At 36.5% G+C, this 21,579-nt stretch overlaps 1 protein-coding gene across 2 annotated transcripts in view; it reads left to right on the top strand.

Moving 5' to 3' along the window:
* The window catches only part of DIP-theta (Dpr-interacting protein theta), a 61,108-nt gene that overhangs the window by 6,423 nt on the left and 33,106 nt on the right, over positions 1–21,579 (top strand). For both annotated transcript variants that reach the window (XM_086837231.1, XM_086837233.1), the window contains exons 2-3: positions 1,638–2,203; positions 8,795–8,869. In XM_086837231.1, the coding sequence (XP_086693357.1) occupies positions 1,903–2,203; positions 8,795–8,869 (376 nt within the window). In that variant the 5' untranslated portion in view covers positions 1,638–1,902. The remainder of the gene's footprint in view (positions 1–1,637; positions 2,204–8,794; positions 8,870–21,579) is intronic.

The following is a 21,579-nucleotide window of genomic DNA, read 5'->3' on the forward strand; positions in this document are numbered from 1 at the left end:
TCTGCTTTTTAGTCAATTACGCCCATAAATGTCAGGTCAACCCGCTGGTGGCCACACCACCTGTCATCCCGCCACCTTTGACCCGTTCTCGGTGGTTCCGCTACACGCCAGCCGGTTAAGCCAATTTATTAAATACAAAACCATTTGTCACATTTCATTCAAGTTTTCAGCACAGCGCCGGTTATCGCGTTTATGCGGGCCGTTCCCCTTGCTCGGTTTTGTGTCTGCTATCTTTATGATTCTGCCAGGACGGAATCCCACCGAAGGAAAAAAAAATGCCACAAATGGCCAGAGGCCACACAGAGGTGACAAAGCCGACCGACAAAAGAATAACAATAACAGAAGTCAGTCTGGGATTATTCTCCATTAATTTCCACCTGGTCAACTGATAATAAAACGGGCAAGCGGACAGACAGCAAACCGCGATGATCCACGGCGGCAATAATGCACAGATAAAACTCGTGGCAATATTAATAACAGAAATGGGCGACCCTTTTTTCGGAAGGTGGAAGGTGAAAGGTGGTGGGGCGGCACTTTCGTCGAAATCATTGCCCAGGATCTGACCGCAATTAGTTGATTGCCAGCACTCAATTCCTTCAAAGATGGAAAGTGCTTTCAATTTCATAAGCGACCCGAGTGTAAGTGCCCTCCCCAGGAACTCGGTATCTGTCTCTGGCTATCTCGGGCACTCACTATAAGCCACACTCGACGGGAAATTAAACTTGTCCAAAAGTTTAAATGCCTTTCTGCCGCTTTCCGTTGCGTTGCGCTTGACTTTTGTTTTCAAGTTTTCTCGGATTCCCCGTTGGCCTGACCGAGTCCTGGTTTCCCTCCTCGATGCCTCCACCCACCCACTGCTTTTCCTTGAGTTTTCTAATTTGCTCGCTCGCAACAATTAAGGAAAGCTCCAGTCTGCGCATACAGAATGTATAAAATGATGCATATACTAGAGTAGTAAATATATGGAGTGGAGAGCAAAATGTGTAACTGAAAGCGACTTGTGGCTACACAAAATGTTGCATGCTGCTTATGGGGCAAATGAAGCATGTCAAGTTACCCATACGCCTCGTTGGCCCGCCTCAATTGGATCTAAAGGAGCGCTTGCCTGCTTCAAGTGGCTCTTAAATTCCTGTGACCCTGGGTCGAGAGTGCAGTTTGGTTAAATAGAATATTTCTTTTTAAATATTAAGTATCAAGTGTTTATATTTATGCTTCCACTTATTAAATTCCAAATTATTCCCTTTAAAACTTTACTCTTATTTAAATTATATGTATGTATATATCGCGATCGTTAAGGTTTATGTACGTTTTTCAGCACAATTTGCAAACTGTTAACAGTTTTTTGCATCCTGCTTAATATGCAATCGTGCATAATGCATCAACGCATAGATTGTGGCAACAAGGGAGTTCAAGGGGCTGTATGTGCATAAATAATGGAATGATATTTAATAATGCAATGATGAAAACTTGCTGCAGTGCATGGGGGTTGGAGGGTTGGGCTCTGCAGGCAGGAACCGGCAATAATAAATGCGTTAAAAAATTAAAAGCATGCCATTTACTTCTGATATATATATATATATATATATATTTAAATATTTATATTTAACATATACTGAATATTCTTTTCCTTTTTACAGTGGTCCACATCCACAGTAGAGTCGAATTCGGGCCCAGCGCCTCCAGTGATGCCATGGAAAACTTCTTCAATTTCCCGGCAAAGAGCCGAGCAAATTGAAACGCATAAATATTTGAGTTTTGAGCGTTACTGCGAATCGAAAGTGAAGTCAAAGGACTCCAAGTGAGCCAGTCGGAGTGTAAACAATTACAAAAACGGACAGCACAAAACAGGCATAGACCAGTCCAGTCAAAAACCGGCGTAGACCGGCGTTAGCAAATAAAAAAATGAAAATTAAAATTAAAATATTTCCGCTGGCAGCAGCGGAAGCAGCGACGAGCCGCGGCGCTGGCCAGATGCAGCGGAAGCGCCGAATGCCGGAAATATCCTCGCGGCTAATTGTTGCCGCCGCCGCCGTCGCCTCGCTCCTCTGTCTCTCCCGCTCGCTCTCGATCTCCATGTGTGCCGCCCAGGAGAGCGACGATGAGGGTGACCTGCACCACCTGGAGCAGATGCATCACCTCGACCAGCACCAGGACTTTATAATTGGCGAGTCCGAGGAGCGCGATCACATTGCACATCATTTGGGTGAGTTGAATATTTTAAGTATCATACATTTTGGAAAGAGAGAAGAGTTTAAAGCCTTTGTTCCTTTTACCAATACTCTTTGGTCTTTGAACCTGGCTTTAATCTACAATTTCAGCAGATATTTTTTTGTGTGTCTCCCCAAGGGTTAAGTGACTTTTCCAGGCACTGGCAAACAGATTTATCATCTTCGCTTTTTCCTCTAGTTTCCTCGGATCGGTCAGTGTAATCGAACTGGGCTTTAACACGCTCTATTTACTTTGGCTGCTTGTGTGCTTGGTCACAAGGTCGAGTTTGGCGCCTTTGCCAAGTGCTAACAAAAAAGTTTTGAGTGGCTTAAACTCTGCACCCTCGCCGGGGCTATCTGGATGTCATTTCAAGTGAATTATGTGACTGGCAGTCTGACCGGGTCCAAAAAACAGCTTGGCTCATTGGGCACACACATGGCGAAGGGCAAAGGGGCGAGGGGGCGAAGGGTTGAACCGGGGAAGCGGCAGGCTGGCAGCACGTGCTTGGTTAGCTTTAGTGGCTGTTTAAGTTGTCATTGTCCGCATAGAGCCCACAGCATAATTAAGGGGCGCACATGGCGTATGCGTATTGTGGCTTACTCTTGCCCTGACACATGCCTGCCTCTCCTCTCTGTCTCTTCCTGTGCCTCCCACGCACACACACACACACACCAAAACACACTCCCAAACACACACACAAGTGACCACTTAAGTTTTCTTTGTCTATGACTTGTGGGCAACAAGCTGCCTTCTGTGGCACAGCCCGCCTCTTCTTGCGACTCCTTCTGCTCCGGCGGCTCAACAAGTGGACAAACGTTGACATTGCACACACAATGTTGGGTTCCCCTGGAAAATATATATGTATATTCTCCCCGCATGTGTGTCCTGCCCGGCTATGTGGGTATCTACTTATGACAAAAAGTGATTGACATTGTGATTGATGGCACTTTGGGTCGTCAGTTCCTGGGTTTATGACTTGACACGATGACCAACTATTCCGTTGTGACCCATGAATTTTTCCGAAAAGGGTTTTTCAAGTGAAATGTTTTCTCATTCTGATGGGGATTTGCATGTGAATTTTTGGTTTGCAACTGCAGCTTTATAATTGGGGAAAAGGACTCTTTTTGGGGCGGATTTATAAGGATTTTGGGGGATACAGCAGTCAGTATTCAAAAGGACTTTTACTTTTAACACATTGTTGCTGACTTTAATTGCTTTTGTTTTTGATTCACTATGCTTGAATAGTAACTTTTCCTGTGTAAATAAAAGAAGATGCAGAAGATGCAGTTTAAGCTAAAATACCTTATAGATTATAGATAGATAATAGTTATCATTCCAATTAGCAAATCCATTGAGAAAGTATATCCATTCCGATTAAATGTACACCCATTTGCCTGCAATATCTGGGTTAGTCAAGGGACTACAGTCAGTTTTGATTCCGCTTTTGTCAAATTTAATTTCCCTGTATGGCTTGGTGCAATAGTTTTTCTAGTGGTTCGCTGCATTTCCACGTTTTCCCTTCGTATATCCGTTGGCTTTTTTTGTAGCTGCCGTTGCTGCTGATGTGCCGGCAATTGTTTGACAATTTTTCAACAATTTCCCTGTGGACGGACGGCAACAAAAAAAAAATATTCGTCGCCCTTCTTTGTCAATTCCCTTTTATTCGCAGCCATTTCCTTGTTGTATGTTTTTTTTTGTTGTTGTTTTGGTTTTCATTTTTATTTTTTGTTGCCGGTGTGTGTGTTTGTGTGTTAGCTTTTTTCACACGCTTTCGCGCTGCATCTAAAAGTATGCAGGACATTTTACGCCGAGCGTGGCTTGCTGGCAGCAAAGTTGTAGGTGTGCAGAGGCGGTGGTGCAGCCGGGGGGAGCACAACAATCACGGGGGCTGCTGGCCTTTGAGGCTGTGTGGGTGGGTGGGTTGGTAGGTGTGTTGTGCCGCTGTTTATTTTCCTTAGTTTTTGTAATTTGTATTTTATTTGGGGCCCACTCTTGTTTTCCTTTGCCGGGCGAGCCATTTGCTGTTGCGCTTTTCCGCTGTTGCCTCCTGGCGAGTGCTTGTTTAAGCTTCATTTTTCATGTTACGCTCCTGGCCGCGTTTGAAGTTGCCTTTGTAGTATAGGTAGGCATCCAGGTGCCACCCACCTGATCTCCTGCGAGCGCCCAGTCAAATTTAATTTGCCGAATGTTGATCCTGGAACAGGACAGGACTGGGGACTGGGCCAACTCCCGCGGGAATTCACCGGCAAACCAGCCTGTCTTGCCGGATATCAAATATGCCGCACAACTCAATTAGCCAAAAGTTTCCGTGGCCCGAAATGAATACGCAAATAGAGGCAGAAGAACAAAGAGCAACACCTGCGCGAAAATTTTCAAATGCAGAAGGACAGAGATTTCATTAAGACTTTAATTTATGCTAGGAAACAAATCAAAACATATGACAAGTCTGTTTAAATTTTGTAAACAAAATACTACAAAGTGAGCAAAGGGTATAGGGTTTGGAATCTCTTAAATATATTCATTTAAATTGCAAATCCTTGGAAACACAGACAACATCTAGAATGCCTGAATTTTCCAGGAAATCGAAACATAATATTTATATTTCTTCTAAATCAGATATTACAGAATCCTTTATCTATTTTCCAATATTATTCATTTATCCAGCAAAAACTACTTGGTCCATTTTCCACAGTGTGCCAATTCGAGGTCTTGCTTTCATCTTTTTGGTGTTGGTGTTCATCTTTCCATTGAGGCCAGAGGAAATGCATGAAAGTTGCAACAAAGTAAGAGATCTGCTTTTCCGCTGTCGGGAATGGAAGCCATATCACGTTCGCAGCTTCGCCAAGTTTTATCATCACTTTAAAGCGATGTGATGCGCCGCCAAAGTTGGCTTAGAAACTTGGCCAGCGAGAGATTGATGGCCGGTCCTTGAAGGTGTTGCTTACAGATAAGGCACATCTGAGTCTTAGTCAAAGATAAGTTAGAGATGGCAACAAGATTGATATCTCAAAATCGTTTAGATATTTTTAAATGACAAACGAAAACGAGAAATATTTATATAAAGAAGTCAAGCAAAAAAAGAAATTCACACATGCGAATTTTCAATTTAAATCAATTGTTCAGTTGATAAATTAAATTAAGGATTTTTCCGCCCATGATACAACCCTAGAGGCCTGTGTAAATTCGCCTAATTGGAATCATTAGCCGGGCCAAAGCAAACACTTACTAACACTTAGGAATCATAGACAAATTTGCGCAAATTTTGGGGCAGTTGTTGACACCTCCCCAAATGATAATCCGGCGATTCTCTTACTCTCTGCTTCCCGCCGGTCGTCTGGCAGGCCAATAAATCATCTGGGCCGGCGGCCAGGCCTCTTGGCTTAGATGCGTTAAGAAAATCAACAGCCCAGTGTCTGTCTGTGGCAGCAGGTGCTCCTCTTCCCAGCGCCTATGGGTATTGAAATTTCGTAAGCCTTCGGCAGAGAGATAGAGTCCTGCGGCTGTGCGTGAGGATGTTTGAGCTTGGCCCGCGTTTTTGTTCCATAATTTTCGGCGCTCTAGCCAAATATATTTTCATTTGTTTGCCCTTGTTTTTGCCGCTTTGTTTTGGCTACGCCTTCGCCGTGTTTGGGCTGCTCCTCCATCTCCATATCCTCGTGCTGCCACTTGGTACTGCGCCTGCTTCCTGTAACTGCGTGGTCCCCTTCCGGTTCCGCTGCCTGCTCCTTGTAGCTTGTAGCTGTCTCATTGTCTGCCAGCGACAATGTTCGGATGGGAAATTTAAGGCATATTTCTTGGCGCTGTGCCGCAGGAAAAATGGCATAATAAATAAATCTACTTTGAATTAGCGCCATTTACTTTACATTTATTCTCCGCCGCCGTGCAATTTATAGCGCTCAACGTACTCTACCCCGGCCTTTCCCTGCCAGTTCCTTTTATTTTCTTTTTGCTTAAAGATTTCCGAGCGTTTGTTGTTTCTGTCGTTTCAATTTGGCGGCGCGTGCTTTTTGGCTAATGAAGTTTTGAGGTTAGGCGGCAGGAAAAATGGGAGCTGCCCTCTAGGTGTGCAGCTAAGTGGACACAAAATGGGGGTCGCTTTAATATTTAATTTAGGAAAATATACTAAAGCTTTAATTATTCATATACCTAAAGTTTATTGAAGTGCCTTTTGCAACGTATTATGGGTTAATTTTAAAGATTTATAAATATTATTCATGGCTTAATAGCAAAGTAAAGTGACATTTGCTTTCATTTTTATTTATCTTTATTAAAATATTTATTGGATATATTCTCGTTGATATGACAGAGAGTTAAGTACGATTTTTACGTTATAAAATTGTATTTACAGGAGTGATAAACGAAATGAGCTTTACCATATATTTTTTAAAGTAACTACATAAATAATAAGGTGTACAAAAATAGAAGAGAAGAAATGGGAACCTAATGAGTTAAGCTTAAATAATTAAATGAAATGAAATATATAGTTAATATTAACATGCCTAAATTAACTCTCTTTTGTATGTAATTACAATTCAAAATTAGAAACAAATTTTACTTAAATCGTTTTACCAAAGTAAAATATTGCAACAGATGAGATAATAATTAAAGCAAATATAGGATATATAAAACATTTTCACCCACGTAGATGAGGTAAATATCTGGAAACAATTAACTAGAAGCCTTTCTTTGCTGGGCTTTGATGGTGTAACTAAAAGTGGCAGAAACGCTGTCGGCTTCGAGTCGTGAATCCTTATCGGGATCCATCTGGGTCTCCTGCTGCTGGTGCTGCCCCAGTCTCGTGCAACTCAATTGCCACAGAGTTGCTGGCAATCTCGAAATGTTCATCACAATCCCCCGGCATCCCGGGTCGACCTCCTCTGCTCCATCCTTCATTAAGTCTCGCTGCGAATCTTTCACGGTCACGTCGTATTGCCTGCAAATCACGTCATGCTAAGCACAAAAAGAGCAACAGCGACGGGCCAAAAAGGCAAAACTTTTTTGGGGGCAACTTTCACAACTCTTTGCCTTGCTACGGTTTTTATGTAAGTGTGTGTGCGCGGCGTCTCGAGCTGTGGCACGTAGCAGTCCTGGCAACATTTGTTGGCCCGCTGGATGCGTTTTCCATGTCTGCACATGGGCCAGAAGCCGCAAGGATTGGGAATATGGGGGAAATGGGAAGTGACAGGCGCCTGCAAGTATGCAACACAAAATATTACAAACAGCAGCCAGACCAAGAAACTTGTTCGCCAGCAGTTGATGTTTGCTGGCTCCCTCCGTCCCATCCTACTCCTCGTCCTCCTCCAAACAATTCTCCCAATCTACATAGGAGAAATCGAATTTATTGCATACTTTTGTGCGTTTGCGGCAACCACAAAATGTATTTGCATTGCCAACCATCTGCGACAGTTGTGGGGAAAGTCGGTCGTAGGAAAGTATATCCTTGCCTTGGTTAGCATGTGCCCGGACCGGTCCGACGTTTATTAAAATGCAAACGGCTCAGACTTCGACTTGAAGCAGTCGCTACACCAAAATTAATTGAAAATTCGCAGCCCCCTATTGCTCGACTTTCCTCCTCGCCAAATGAGAATCCATTTGCTTTATTGACTCGTCTGTCTGCACGCACGGAGACACGCGTTCAAGGTCTCCCCGGTTATAGATGACATTATTTTATGCGGCTGGCGGAGTACCATAAGTACGGCTGAGTGTGCCAAGGTGCCGGGCCAAATGGAAATGAAAATCGATAAGAAAATAGTGAAGCGGTTGAGGGAAATACGAAATAGTATCAAGTAAGAACCCTTACTGCTGCAAAACCCAAAGCTCTTTATTCAATTTAAGCATGTTCCTATAGTGTAGTGTGTGGGAATTGCATATTATTTGTACAAAATTGTCATATAAATTGCAAACGAAATTCTCTGTTAATTAAGTTATTCGCTTTCGATTTACCGGCTATATTTACATTGGCCACATTTTCCCCTACGGCTGCCACGCGGTTCTGGCTTCCATACACACATTAAACGCGAGCTCATAAACGTAAATCTATTTACCCATTTGGCAGAATTTGCTAAATATTTTATGATGCGTGCCTGGAAATGCATTTTACCTGTTACCCGGGGGAATTCATACCATTTCTCTCTCACTCTCTTTCACTGAACCCCAAATAATCGATTCCGGTTGCTGCACAAAAGTCAAATTGCAACTTCATTTTGTGGCTGCGAAAATTACAAGCTGCTCTCAACCACACGGCAAGGCGTTGGGGAAGCGACCCCAGAATATTGGAAAAATGCTCGAACGAAATGCTCAAGCAACTTTCTGGGCGTGTTGGGTGCGGTTTTTGGGGTTTTTGGGGAGCTTGCCAATTTCATGGGGGAAGGAGGAGAACGAGTCGGGGTATCTGTTTATATTTCTCACCCACTCCATGCCACAAATTGAATTTGCACTAAGGATAACCAAGCCAATATTAACTGCCTCTCTAAATGTTCACTTTCTCGGTTCTCCTTCGAATCCTGCATCCTCCATCCATCTGGCGACGCTGGCACTGGATCAACACTTTTCACGGCTCGACGGCACTCGGAATGAAATCTCGCAGCGGAAATGCAAAATAAGGATGAGCTACTTGAGGACATACGCGAGGATACGGTCGTCAATGCGATACCCGAGAAAGGTAAGTCGCTGTTATTCCACCTCAACCTTCCACAGCTTGAATTTCCATATATGTTATGTATACACGAGAAGCGGAGAGCATCTGCAGAAAGTTTTTAAACCCCTCCGATGGGGTACATGCAGCAGGCGATTAGCTTTGAAGGTAAACTAAAAGGATAAAGTGTGGCTTTTAGTTGCCTCATTTGTTACAAGTGCATTGATAAAGACTTTTACTTTGTTCTGAATTCGAAGTGGCATTATATTTGCTATCGATTATTATTGTAAAGGGAAAGACTGAATTTATTACTCTGCACATATACATATATTTTAAAATTATATTAATGGCCTGGAGAAATATTATTTTCATGTTTGGGTAATAGTAATTCATCAATTTTAATCAATTAAAGAGAATCAAAATTACAGGCATATTTCTGCAACATTTCAATATTTAAAATGGCTAAATTAATGGCAAACATGCAAACTAATAGCCGGAATAATAATTATTCATTTGCGGTATGATTTCATAATTATTATGTTTCTTGAAATTATAACAATTTCTTTTGCAAGCAAATCCAACCTACACTAAAATTAATAACAAAGGCTGGATGCCTCTCTGTGATATTAAGTGTATAAACTACTGAACAAGACTTGAATTTAATCAAAAAGACCTGCTGCATTGATTTCTTAATTATGACTATTAAGAGTATTTAATTGTCAGCCATCTGAGTCCACCTGAGTTTGCAGTCGCATCGTTTTTATATCGTTTTACTTATCCCCAGTGTCGTCACGTGCTCATTTCTTGTCTGCCAGCTTCCTCGCCCCCAAACGGCCCCATTAACTCAGTTTTCCCCCTCCAACCTTGCCCACTTTTCCCGCCCATTGCCAGGGCCCCGAGTGTCTCTGAATGCGAGTTGCTTTAGCTCTTGTCGCAGTCTTTTTTCTCGCTTTTAAATTTTATTTATTGTAAATTGTATTTGAAACGTGCTGAGATTCAGTTCCCTCTGCAGACAAATGCTAAGCTTGCCCTTGGCATGGATATGGGATCCAACATACTGGATACTGGATACTGGAAAATGTATATGGGGGGAAAACTGGATATGGGAGAAAGTGAGGCAAGCTTCCCTGCATGCCAGTGTGTATGTGTTTGTGCGTATCTCTGAGTGTGTCGTGCAACTTAATAGAGTTGTTTAGCATTTAAATAGCGCCATTTGCCTGTTGTTGCTGCCTCTGAATGTTGCCGTTGCGCTTATTAAGTTGGAATGCCAGTCAAGTCGACTCGACTTAATAAAGTTGGCTTAAAGCAGCGTAAGGAGATGGCAAAATTGCGCCTAGTGAGCTTGAGAAAGTGGCCCATTAGGCAATGCCGACTGGGCTAAGTCAAAGTGGTTTATAATATCAAATGGGGGCTTGCCTATGCATGAGTGAGGAGCATTCGAATTGCATCTAGTCCTCGGGTACTCCAAGTAGTCCCAAGTGAACAGAACAGGTGCATAAACAGAAATATATATATAAAATGCAACTGCTTAAATTAAATATTAACAAGGAAAGGAAGAAGAGTTGAAATTGGGGACCTTTGGAATGTAAATTAATCTGCCGAAAGCTGTATTTATATTATATAAATATATATTTAACATAATAAAGAGAAAATGTTGTATATTTAGATAATACAAATATTATAATAGTGTTCTTTAATTATTAGGTAACAAGTGTTACTACTAGTAAAAGAACTCCTTTCTAATAAAAGACCGTTTTTAACATTTCCAATATAAAACATATAGATTTATGCTTTCATAATATAAATGTTAATATATTCTTCAAAGTCCAAAGTAGATCATTAACATAAATCCATAAATTCATCAAATTTTTCCATATAGAATCTGGAAAAGTAAATATAAACATTTTATTTCTGTGGAAACAATATCTCAGGTTCAAATGCCGAGTGTCTCTATGGCTGGGATTTTCTTCTCAACCACTAAGCCCCTCCAAGTACAGGCGCTAAACGGCGATTTGCAATTTCTTTCGTTACATCATAAACATTATGTTAAGCACCCGGCTCTCCCACAAGGCCTGCGGCATATATATCCACTTCAGACACAAAGCATATGCACATTAAATCCTAATTTCATATGCCCATAAATCCACTAAACAATCACACTTTCAATCCCGAAGACGAAGCGAAAAATGTGTAACAAATTTTCACATATTCACACACGACCGCCTTGCCGAAAGTATGCCATAAAAGCACTCGCACACACGCACCACCCAAGTCCTTGTCCTCGTCCTTATTGTATGGATGTATCAATAAGCGAAGGCAAATCAAATGAGTTGGCAAAAGGCGGCAGACGATGACGAAACAGTTTGTGAGACGAAGTAAGGACAGCCTGTTTTGGCATTGAAGCCGCCCAGGACTGTGTAATCGAGCTTATTAATGGGGGAATCCTTCGGGGGAGTCCTCTGAGAAAGAGGTACTTGGGAATCCTTACTCTTATGGGTCTCCGGTGACATACAAATTGATGCCTTAGGCTGAAAGGCTCTTCTTGGAATAGATCACATTGTTAGTAGCAGCACTTTGAATTAGCCTTATTTATACATTTATTTGGTCAACTTTACCTCAAAATAAACATCTATTGGCAAATTTTCTACATGACAATATTTTCGACAATTCAAAGCTTGAAAAACTCATAACTTAGCCAAAATAGTTTTAATTTTCATTCGTCAAGCAGTCCCACGTGAGTTTTTTATACCTTCATAAATCTACATAATTACTTTTAAACTTTAAGAAATGAACATTTTTGTCGTTTTTTGGCAATGTTAATGATGTAACCCACTTTTTGCAAAAATCTAAAATATTTTCAAAAATTTGTTAAAATTTGACATAGTTATATCGATTCAGCTGTTGATGCCGATCAAAAATATATATGATTTATGGGGTCGGAAATGACTCCTTCACAGTTTTATAAGCTTCTGACTAAACTTTAAGTCGATATTTATCAATATTTTAGATGACATTTTTGTCAATAAATCAAATTTTAAAAAACTCATAACTAAGCCAAAAATGCATCAATTTCAATTCGGAAACCTTTCCTATGCTAGTTCCTATTATGGCAATAAAACTGCATACTCAATTTACTCGGAACTGAGTCCTCCGCAGTTCTACAAGATTCAGACCAGACGTATAATACCATTCTTTGAGTCTATATTTTATATGACATTTTTGTCAATAAATCAAATTTTAAAAAACTCATAACTAAGCCAAAAATGCATCAATTTCAATTCGGAAACCTTTCCAATGCTAGTTCTTATTAGGGCAATAAAACTGCATACTCAATTTACTCGGAACTGAGTCCTCCGCAGTTCTACAAGATTCAGACCAGAAGTATAATACTATTCTTTGTGTCGGTATTTATCTATATTTTATACGACAATTTTGTCAATAAATCAAATTTAAAAAAAATCATAATTAATCCAAAAATGCATCAATTTCAATTCGGAAACCTTTCCTATGCTAGTTCCTATTATGGCAATAAAACTGCATACTCAGTTTACTCGGAACTGAGTCCTCCGCAGTTCTACAAGCCTCAGACCAAACGTATAATACCATTCTTTGAGTCTATATTTTATATGACATTTTTGTCAATAAATCAAATTTTAAAAAACTCATAACTAAGCCAAAAATGCATTAATTTCAATTCGGAAACCTTTCCAATGCTAGTTCTTATTAGGGCAATAAAACTGCATAATCAATTTAAAATGTTAAAACATGAAAATTTTTGTCGATTTTTCACAATTTTAATGATGTAACCCCTTATCATTTTTTGCAAAAATCGAAATAATTTTCAAAAATTTGTTTTCGACCGGACATAGTTATATCGACTCAGCTGTTGATTCCGATCAAAAATATATATGATTTATGGGGTCGGAAATGACTCCTTCACAGTTTTATAAGCTTCTGACTAAACTTTAAGTCGATATTTATCAATATTTTAGATGACATTTTTGTCAATAAATCAAATTTTAAAAAACTCATAACTAAGCCAAAAATGCATCAATTTCAATTCGGAAACCTTTCCTATGCTAGTTCCTATTATGGCAATAAAACTGCATACTCAGTTTACTCGGAACTGAGTCCTCCGCAGTTCTACAAGCCTCAGACCAAACGTATAATACCATTCTTTGAGTCTATATTTCATATGACATTTTTGTCAATAAATCAAATTTTAAAAAAATTATAATTAATCCAAAAATGCATCAATTTCAATTCGGAGACCTTTCCTATGCTAGTTCCTATTATGGCAATAAAACTGCATACTCAGTTTACTCGGAACTGAGTCCTCCGCAGTTCTACAAGATTTAGACCAAACGTATAATACCATTCTTTGAGTCGGTATTTATCTATATTTCATATGACATTTTTGTCAATAAATCAAATTTTAAAAAAATTATAATTAATCCAAAAATGCATCAATTTCAATTCGGAAACCTTTCCTATGCTAGTTCCTATTATGGCAATAAAACTGCATACTCAATTTACTCGGAACTGAGTCCTCCGCAGTTCTACAAGATTCAGACCAGACGTATAATACCATTCTTTGAGTCGGTATTTATCTATATTTCATATGACATTTTTGTCAATAAATCAAATTTTAAAAAAATTATAATTAATCCAAAAATGCATCAATTTCAATTCGGAGACCTTTCCTATGCTAGTTCCTATTATGGCAATAAAACTGCATACTCAGTTTACTCGGAACTGAGTCCTCCGCAGTTCTACAAGCCTCAGACCAAACGTATAATACCATTCTTTGAGTCTATATTTTATATGACATTTTTGTCAATAAATCAAATTTTAAAAAACTCATAACTAAGCCAAAAATGCATTAATTTCAATTCGGAAACCTTTCCAATGCTAGTTCTTATTAGGGCAATAAAACTGCATAATCAATTTAAAATGTTAAAACATGAAAATTTTTGTCGATTTTTCACAATTTTAATGATGTAACCCCTTATCATTTTTTGCAAAAATCGAAATAATTTTCAAAAATTTGTTTTCGACCGGACATAGTTATATCGACTCAGCTGTTGATGCCGATCAAAAATATATATGATTTATGGGGTCGGAAATGACTCCTTCACAGTTTTATAAGCTTCTGACTAAACTTTAAGTCGATATTTATCAATATTTTAGATGACATTTTTGTCAATAAATCAAATTTTAAAAAACTCATAACTAAGCCAAAAATGCATCAATTTCAATTCGGAAACCTTTCCTATGCTAGTTCCTATTATGGCAATAAAACTGCATACTCAGTTTACTCGGAACTGAGTCCTCCGCAGTTCTACAAGCCTCAGACCAAACGTATAATACCATTCTTTGAGTCTATATTTCATATGACATTTTTGTCAATAAATCAAATTTTAAAAAAATTATAATTAATCCAAAAATGCATCAATTTCAATTCGGAGACCTTTCCTATGCTAGTTCCTATTATGGCAATAAAACTGCATACTCAGTTTACTCGGAACTGAGTCCTCCGCAGTTCTACAAGATTCAGACCAAACGTATAATACCATTCTTTGAGTCGGTATTTATCTATATTTCATATGACATTTTTGTCAATAAATCAAATTTTAAAAAAATTATAATTAATCCAAAAATGCATCAATTTCAATTCGGAGACCTTTCCTATGCTAGTTCCTATTATGGCAATAAAACTGCATACTCAGTTTACTCGGAACTGAGTCCTCCGCAGTTCTACAAGCCTCAGACCAAACGTATAATACCATTCTTTGAGTCTATATTTTATATGACATTTTTGTCAATAAATCAAATTTTAAAAAACTCATAACTAAGCCAAAAATGCATTAATTTCAATTCGGAAACCTTTCCAATGCTAGTTCTTATTAGGGCAATAAAACTGCATAATCAATTTAAAATGTTAAAACATGAAAATTTTTGTCGATTTTTCACAATTTTAATGATGTAACCCCTTATCATTTTTTGCAAAAATCGAAATAATTTTCAAAAATTTGTTTTCGACCGGACATAGTTATATCGACTCAGCTGTTGATGCCGATCAAAAATATATATGATTTATGGGGTCGGAAATGACTCCTTCACAGTTTTATAAGCTTCTGACTAAACTTTAAGTCGATATTTATCAATATTTTAGATGACATTTTTGTCAATAAATCAAATTTTAAAAAACTCATAACTAAGCCAAAAATGCATCAATTTCAATTCGGAGACCTTTCCTATGCTAGTTCCTATTATGGCAATAAAACTGCATACTCAGTTTACTCGGAACTGAGTCCTCCGCAGTTCTACAAGCCTCAGACCAAACGTATAATACCATTCTTTGAGTCTATATTTTATATGACATTTTTGTCAATAAATCAAATTTCCTCCGCAGTTCTACAAGATTCAGACCAGACGTATAATACCATTCTTTGAGTCTATATTTTATATGACATTTTTGTCAATAAATCAAATTTTAAAAAACTCATAACTAAGCCAAAAATGCATCAATTTCAATTCGGAAACCTTTCCTATGCTAGTTCCTATTATGGCAATAAAACTGCATACTCAATTTACTCGGAACTGAGTCCTCCGCAGTTCTACAAGATTCAGACCAGAAGTATAATACTATTCTTTGTGTCGGTATTTATCTATATTTTATACGACAATTTTGTCAATAAATCAAATTTAAAAAAAATCATAATTAATCCAAAAATGCATCAATTTCAATTCGGAAACCTTTCCTATGCTAGTTCCTATTATGGCAATAAAACTGCATACTCAGTTTACTCGGAACTGAGTCCTCCGCAGTTCTACAAGCCTCAGACCAAACGTATAATACCATTCTTTGAGTCTATATTTTATATGACATTTTTGTCAATAAATCAAATTTTAAAAAAATTATAATTAATCCAAAAATGCATCAATTTCAATTCGGAGACCTTTCCTATGCTAGTTCCTATTATGGCAATAAAACTGCATACTCAGTTTACTCGGAACTGAGTCCTCCGCAGTTCTACAAGATTTAGACCAAACGTATAATACCATTCTTTGAGTCGGTATTTATCTATATTTCATATGACATTTTTGTCAATAAATCAAATTTTAAAAAAATTATAATTAATCCAAAAAATGCATCAATTTCAATTCGGAAACCTTTCCTATGCTAGTTCCTATTATGGCAATAAAACTGCATACTCAATTTACTCGGAACTGAGTCCTCCGCAGTTCTACAAGATTCAGACCAGACGTATAATACCATTCTTTGAGTCGGTATTTATCTATATTTCATATGACATTTTTGTCAATAAATCAAATTTTAAAAAAATTATAATTAATCCAAAAATGCATCAATTTCAATTCGGAGACCTTTCCTATGCTAGTTCCTATTATGGCAATAAAACTGCATACTCAGTTTACTCGGAACTGAGTCCTCCGCAGTTCTACAAGCCTCAGACCAAACGTATAATACCATTCTTTGAGTCTATATTTTATATGACATTTTTGTCAATAAATCAAATTTTAAAAAAATTATAATTAATCCAAAAATGCATCAATTTCAATTCGGAGACCTTTCCTATGCTAGTTCCTATTATGGCAATAAAACTGCATACTCAGTTTACTCGGAACTGAGTCCTCCGCAGTTCTACAAGATTTAGACCAAACGTATAATACCATTCTTTGAGTCGGTATTTATCTATATTTCATATGACATTTTTGTCAATAAATCAAATTTAAAAAAAATTATAATTAATCCAAAAATGCATCAATTTCAATTCGGAGACCTTTCCTATGCTAGTTCCTATTATGGCAATAAAACTGCATACTCAGTTTACTCGGAACTGAGTCCTCCGCAGTTCTACAAGCCTCAGACCAAACGTATAATACCATTCTTTGAGTCTATATTTCATATGACATTTTTGTCAATAAATCAAATTTTAAAAAAATTATAATTAATCCAAAAATGCATCAATTTCAATTCGGAGACCTTTCCTATGCTAGTTCCTATTATGGCAATAAAACTGCATACTCAGTTTACTCGGAACTGAGTCCTCCGCAGTTCTACAAGATTTAGACCAAACGTATAATACCATTCTTTGAGTCGGTATTTATCTATATTTCATATGACATTTTTGTCAATAAATCAAATTTTAAAAAAATTATAATTAATCCAAAAAATGCATCAATTTCAATTCGGAAACCTTTCCTATGCTAGTTCCTATTATGGCAATAAAACTGCATACTCAATTTACTCGGAACTGAGTCCTCCGCAGTTCTACAAGATTCAGACCAGACGTATAATACCATTCTTTGAGTCGGTATTTATCTATATTTCATATGACATTTTTGTCAATAAATCAAATTTTAAAAAAATTATAATTAATCCAAAAATGCATCAATTTCAATTCGGAGACCTTTCCTATGCTAGTTCCTATTATGGCAATAAAACTGCATACTCAATTTACTCGGAACTGAGTCCTCCGCAGTTCTACAAGATTCAGACCAGAAGTATAATACTATTCTTTGTGTCGGTATTTATCTATATTTTATACGACAATTTTGTCAATAAATCAAATTTAAAAAAAATCATAATTAATCCAAAAATGCATCAATTTCAATTCGGAAACCTTTCCTATGCTAGTTCCTATTATGGCAATAAAACTGCATACTCAATTTACTCGGAACTGAGTCCTCCGCAGTTCTACAAGATTCAGACCAGACGTATAATACCATTCTTTGAGTCGGTATTTATCTATATTTCATATGACATTTTTGTCAATAAATCAAATTTTAAAAACTCATAACTAAGCCAAAAATGCATTTATTTCAATTCGGAAACCTTTCCAATGCTAGTTCTTATTAGGGCAATAAAACTGCATAATCAATTTAAAATGTTAAAACATGAAAATTTTTGTCGATTTTTCACAATTTTAATGATGTAACCCCTTATCATTTTTTGCAAAAATCGAAATAATTTTCAAAAATTTGTTTTCGACCGGACATAGTTATATCGACTCAGCTGTTGATGCCGATCAAAAATATATATGATTTATGGGGTCGGAAATGACTCCTTCACAGTTTTATAAGCTTCTGACTAAACTTTAAGTCGATATTTATCAATATTTTAGATGACATTTTTGTCAATAAATCAAATTTTAAAAAACTCATAACTAAGCCAAAAATGCATCAATTTCAATTCGGAAACCTTTCCTATGCTAGTTCCTATTATGGCAATAAAACTGCATACTCAATTTACTCGGAACTGAGTCCTCCGCAGTTCTACAAGATTCAGACCAGACGTATAATACCATTCTTTGAGTCTATATTTTATATGACATTTTTGTCAATAAATCAAATTTTAAAAAACTCATAACTAAGCCAAAAATGCATCAATTTCAATTCGGAAACCTTTCCAATGCTAGTTCTTATTAGGGCAATAAAACTGCATACTCAATTTACTCGGAACTGAGTCCTCCGCAGTTCTACAAGATTCAGACCAGAAGTATAATACTATTCTTTGTGTCGGTATTTATCTATATTTTATACGACAATTTTGTCAATAAATCAAATTTAAAAAAAAATCATAATTAATCCAAAAATGCATCAATTTCAATTCGGAAACCTTTCCTATGCTAGTTCCTATTATGGCAATAAAACTGCATACTCAGTTTACTCGGAACTGAGTCCTCCGCAGTTCTACAAGCCTCAGACCAAACGTATAATACCATTCTTTGAGTCTATATTTTATATGACATTTTTGTCAATAAATCAAATTTTAAAAAACTCATAACTAAGCCAAAAATGCATTAATTTCAATTCGGAAACCTTTCCAATGCTAGTTCTTATTAGGGCAATAAAACTGCATAATCAATTTAAAATGTTAAAACATGAAAATTTTTGTCGATTTTTCACAATTTTAATGATGTAACCCCTTATCATTTTTTGCAAAAATCGAAATAATTTTCAAAAATTTGTTTTCGACCGGACATAGTTATATCGACTCAGCTGTTGATTCCGATCAAAAATATATATGATTTATGGGGTCGGAAATGACTCCTTCACAGTTTTATAAGCTTCTGACTAAACTTTAAGTCGATATTTATCAATATTTTAGATGACATTTTTGTCAATAAATCAAATTTTAAAAAACTCATAACTAAGCCAAAAATGCATCAATTTCAATTCGGAAACCTTTCCTATGGTAGTTCCTATTATGGCAATAAAACTGCATACTCAGTTTACTCGGAACTGAGTCCTCCGCAGTTCTACAAGCCTCAGACCAAACGTATAATACCATTCTTTGAGTCTATATTTCATATGACATTTTTGTCAATAAATCAAATTTTAAAAAAATTATAATTAATCCAAAAATGCATCAATTTCAATTCGGAGACCTTTCCTATGCTAGTTCCTATTATGGCAATAAAACTGCATACTCAGTTTACTCGGAACTGAGTCCTCCGCAGTTCTACAAGATTTAGACCAAACGTATAATACCATTCTTTGAGTCGGTATTTATCTATATTTCATATGACATTTTTGTCAATAAATCAAATTTTAAAAAAATTATAATTAATCCAAAAATGCATCAATTTCAATTCGGAAACCTTTCCTATGCTAGTTCCTATTATGGCAATAAAACTGCATACTCAATTTACTCGGAACTGAGTCCTCCGCAGTTCTACAAGATTCAGACCAGACGTATAATACCATTCTTTGAGTCGGTATTTATCTATATTTCATATGACATTTTTGTCAATAAATCAAATTTTAAAAAAATTATAATTAATCCAAAAATGCATCAATTTCAATTCGGAGACCTTTCCTATGCTAGTTCCTATTATGGCAATAAAACTGCATACTCAGTTTACTCGGAACTGAGTCCTCCGCAGTTCTACAAGCCTCAGACCAAACGTATAATACCATTCTTTGAGTCTATATTTTATATGACATTTTTGTCAATAAATCAAATTTTAAAAAACTCATAACTAAGCCAAAAATGCATTAATTTCAATTCGGAAACCTTTCCAATGCTAGTTCTTATTAGGGCAATAAAACTGCATAATCAATTTAAAATGTTAAAACATGAAAATTTTTGTCGATTTTTCACAATTTTAATGATGTAACCCCTTATCATTTTTTGCAAAAATCGAAATAATTTTCAAAAATTTGTTTTCGACCGGACATAGTTATATCGACTCAGCTGTTGATGCCGATCAAAAATATATATGATTTATGGGGTCGGAAATGACTCCTTCACAGTTTTATAAGCTTCTGACTAAACTTTAAGTCGATATTTATCAATATTTTAGATGACATTTTTGTCAATAAATCAAATTTTAAAAAACTCATAACTAAGCCAAAAATGCATCAATTTCAATTCGGAAACCTTTCCTATGCTAGTTCCTATTATGGCAATAAAACTGCATACTCAGTTTACTCGGAACTGAGTCCTCCGCAGTTCTACAAGCTTCAGACCAAACGTATAATACCATTCTTTGAGTCTATATTTCATATGACATTTTTGTCAATAAATCAAATTTTAAAAAAATTATAATTAATCCAAAAATGCATCAATTTCAATTCGGAGACCTTTCCTATGCTAGTTCCTATTATGGCAATAAAACTGCATACTCAGTTTACTCGGAACTGAGTCCTCCGCAGTTCTACAAGCCTCAGACCAAACGTATAATACCATTCTTTGAGTCTATATTTTATATGACATTTTTGTCAATAAATCAAATTTTAAAAAACTCATAACTAAGCCAAAAATGCATTAATTTCAATTCGGAAACCTTTCCAATGCTAGTTCTTATTAGGGCAATAAAACTGCATAATCAATTTAAAATGTTAAAACATGAAAATTTTTGTCGATTTTTCACAATTTTAATGATGTAACCCCTTATCATTTTTTGCAAAAATCGAAATAATTTTCAAAAATTTGTTTTCGACCGGACATAGTTATATCGACTCAGCTGTTGATGCCGATCAAAAATATATATGATTTATGGGGTCGGAAATGACTCCTTCACAGTTTTATAAGCTTCTGACTAAACTTTAAGTCGATATTTATCAATATTTTAGATGACATTTTTGTCAATAAATCAAATTTTAAAAAACTCATAACTAAGCCAAAAATGCATCAATTTCAATTCGGAAACCTTTCCTATGCTAGTTCCTATTATGGCAATAAAACTGCATACTCAGTTTACTCGGAACTGAGTCCTCCGCAGTTCTACAAGCCTCAGACCAAACGTATAATACCATTCTTTGAGTCTATATTTTATATGACATTTTTGTCAATAAATCAAATTTTAAAAAAATTATAATTAATCCAAAAATGCATCAATTTCAATTCGGAAACCTTTCCTATGCTAGTTCCTATTATGGCAATAAAACTGCATACTCAATTTACTCGGAACTGAGTCCTCCGCAGTTCTACAAGATTCAGACCAGACGTATAATACCATTCTTTGAGTCGGTATTTATCTATATTTCATATGACATTTTTGTCAATAAATCAAATTTTAAAAAAATTATAATTAATCCAAAAATGCATCAATTTCAATTCGGAGACCTTTCCTATGCTAGTTCCTATTATGGCAATAAAACTGCATACTCAATTTACTCGGAACTGAGTCCTCCGCAGTTCTACAAGATTCAGACCAGAAGTATAATACTATTCTTTGTGTCGGTATTTATCTATATTTTATACG

Source organism: Drosophila serrata, unplaced genomic scaffold, assembly GCF_035046125.1.
Source record: "Drosophila serrata isolate PLE 108 unplaced genomic scaffold, ASM3504612v1 contig_302, whole genome shotgun sequence".
In the NCBI taxonomy this organism is placed as follows: Eukaryota; Metazoa; Arthropoda; class Insecta; order Diptera; family Drosophilidae; genus Drosophila; species Drosophila serrata.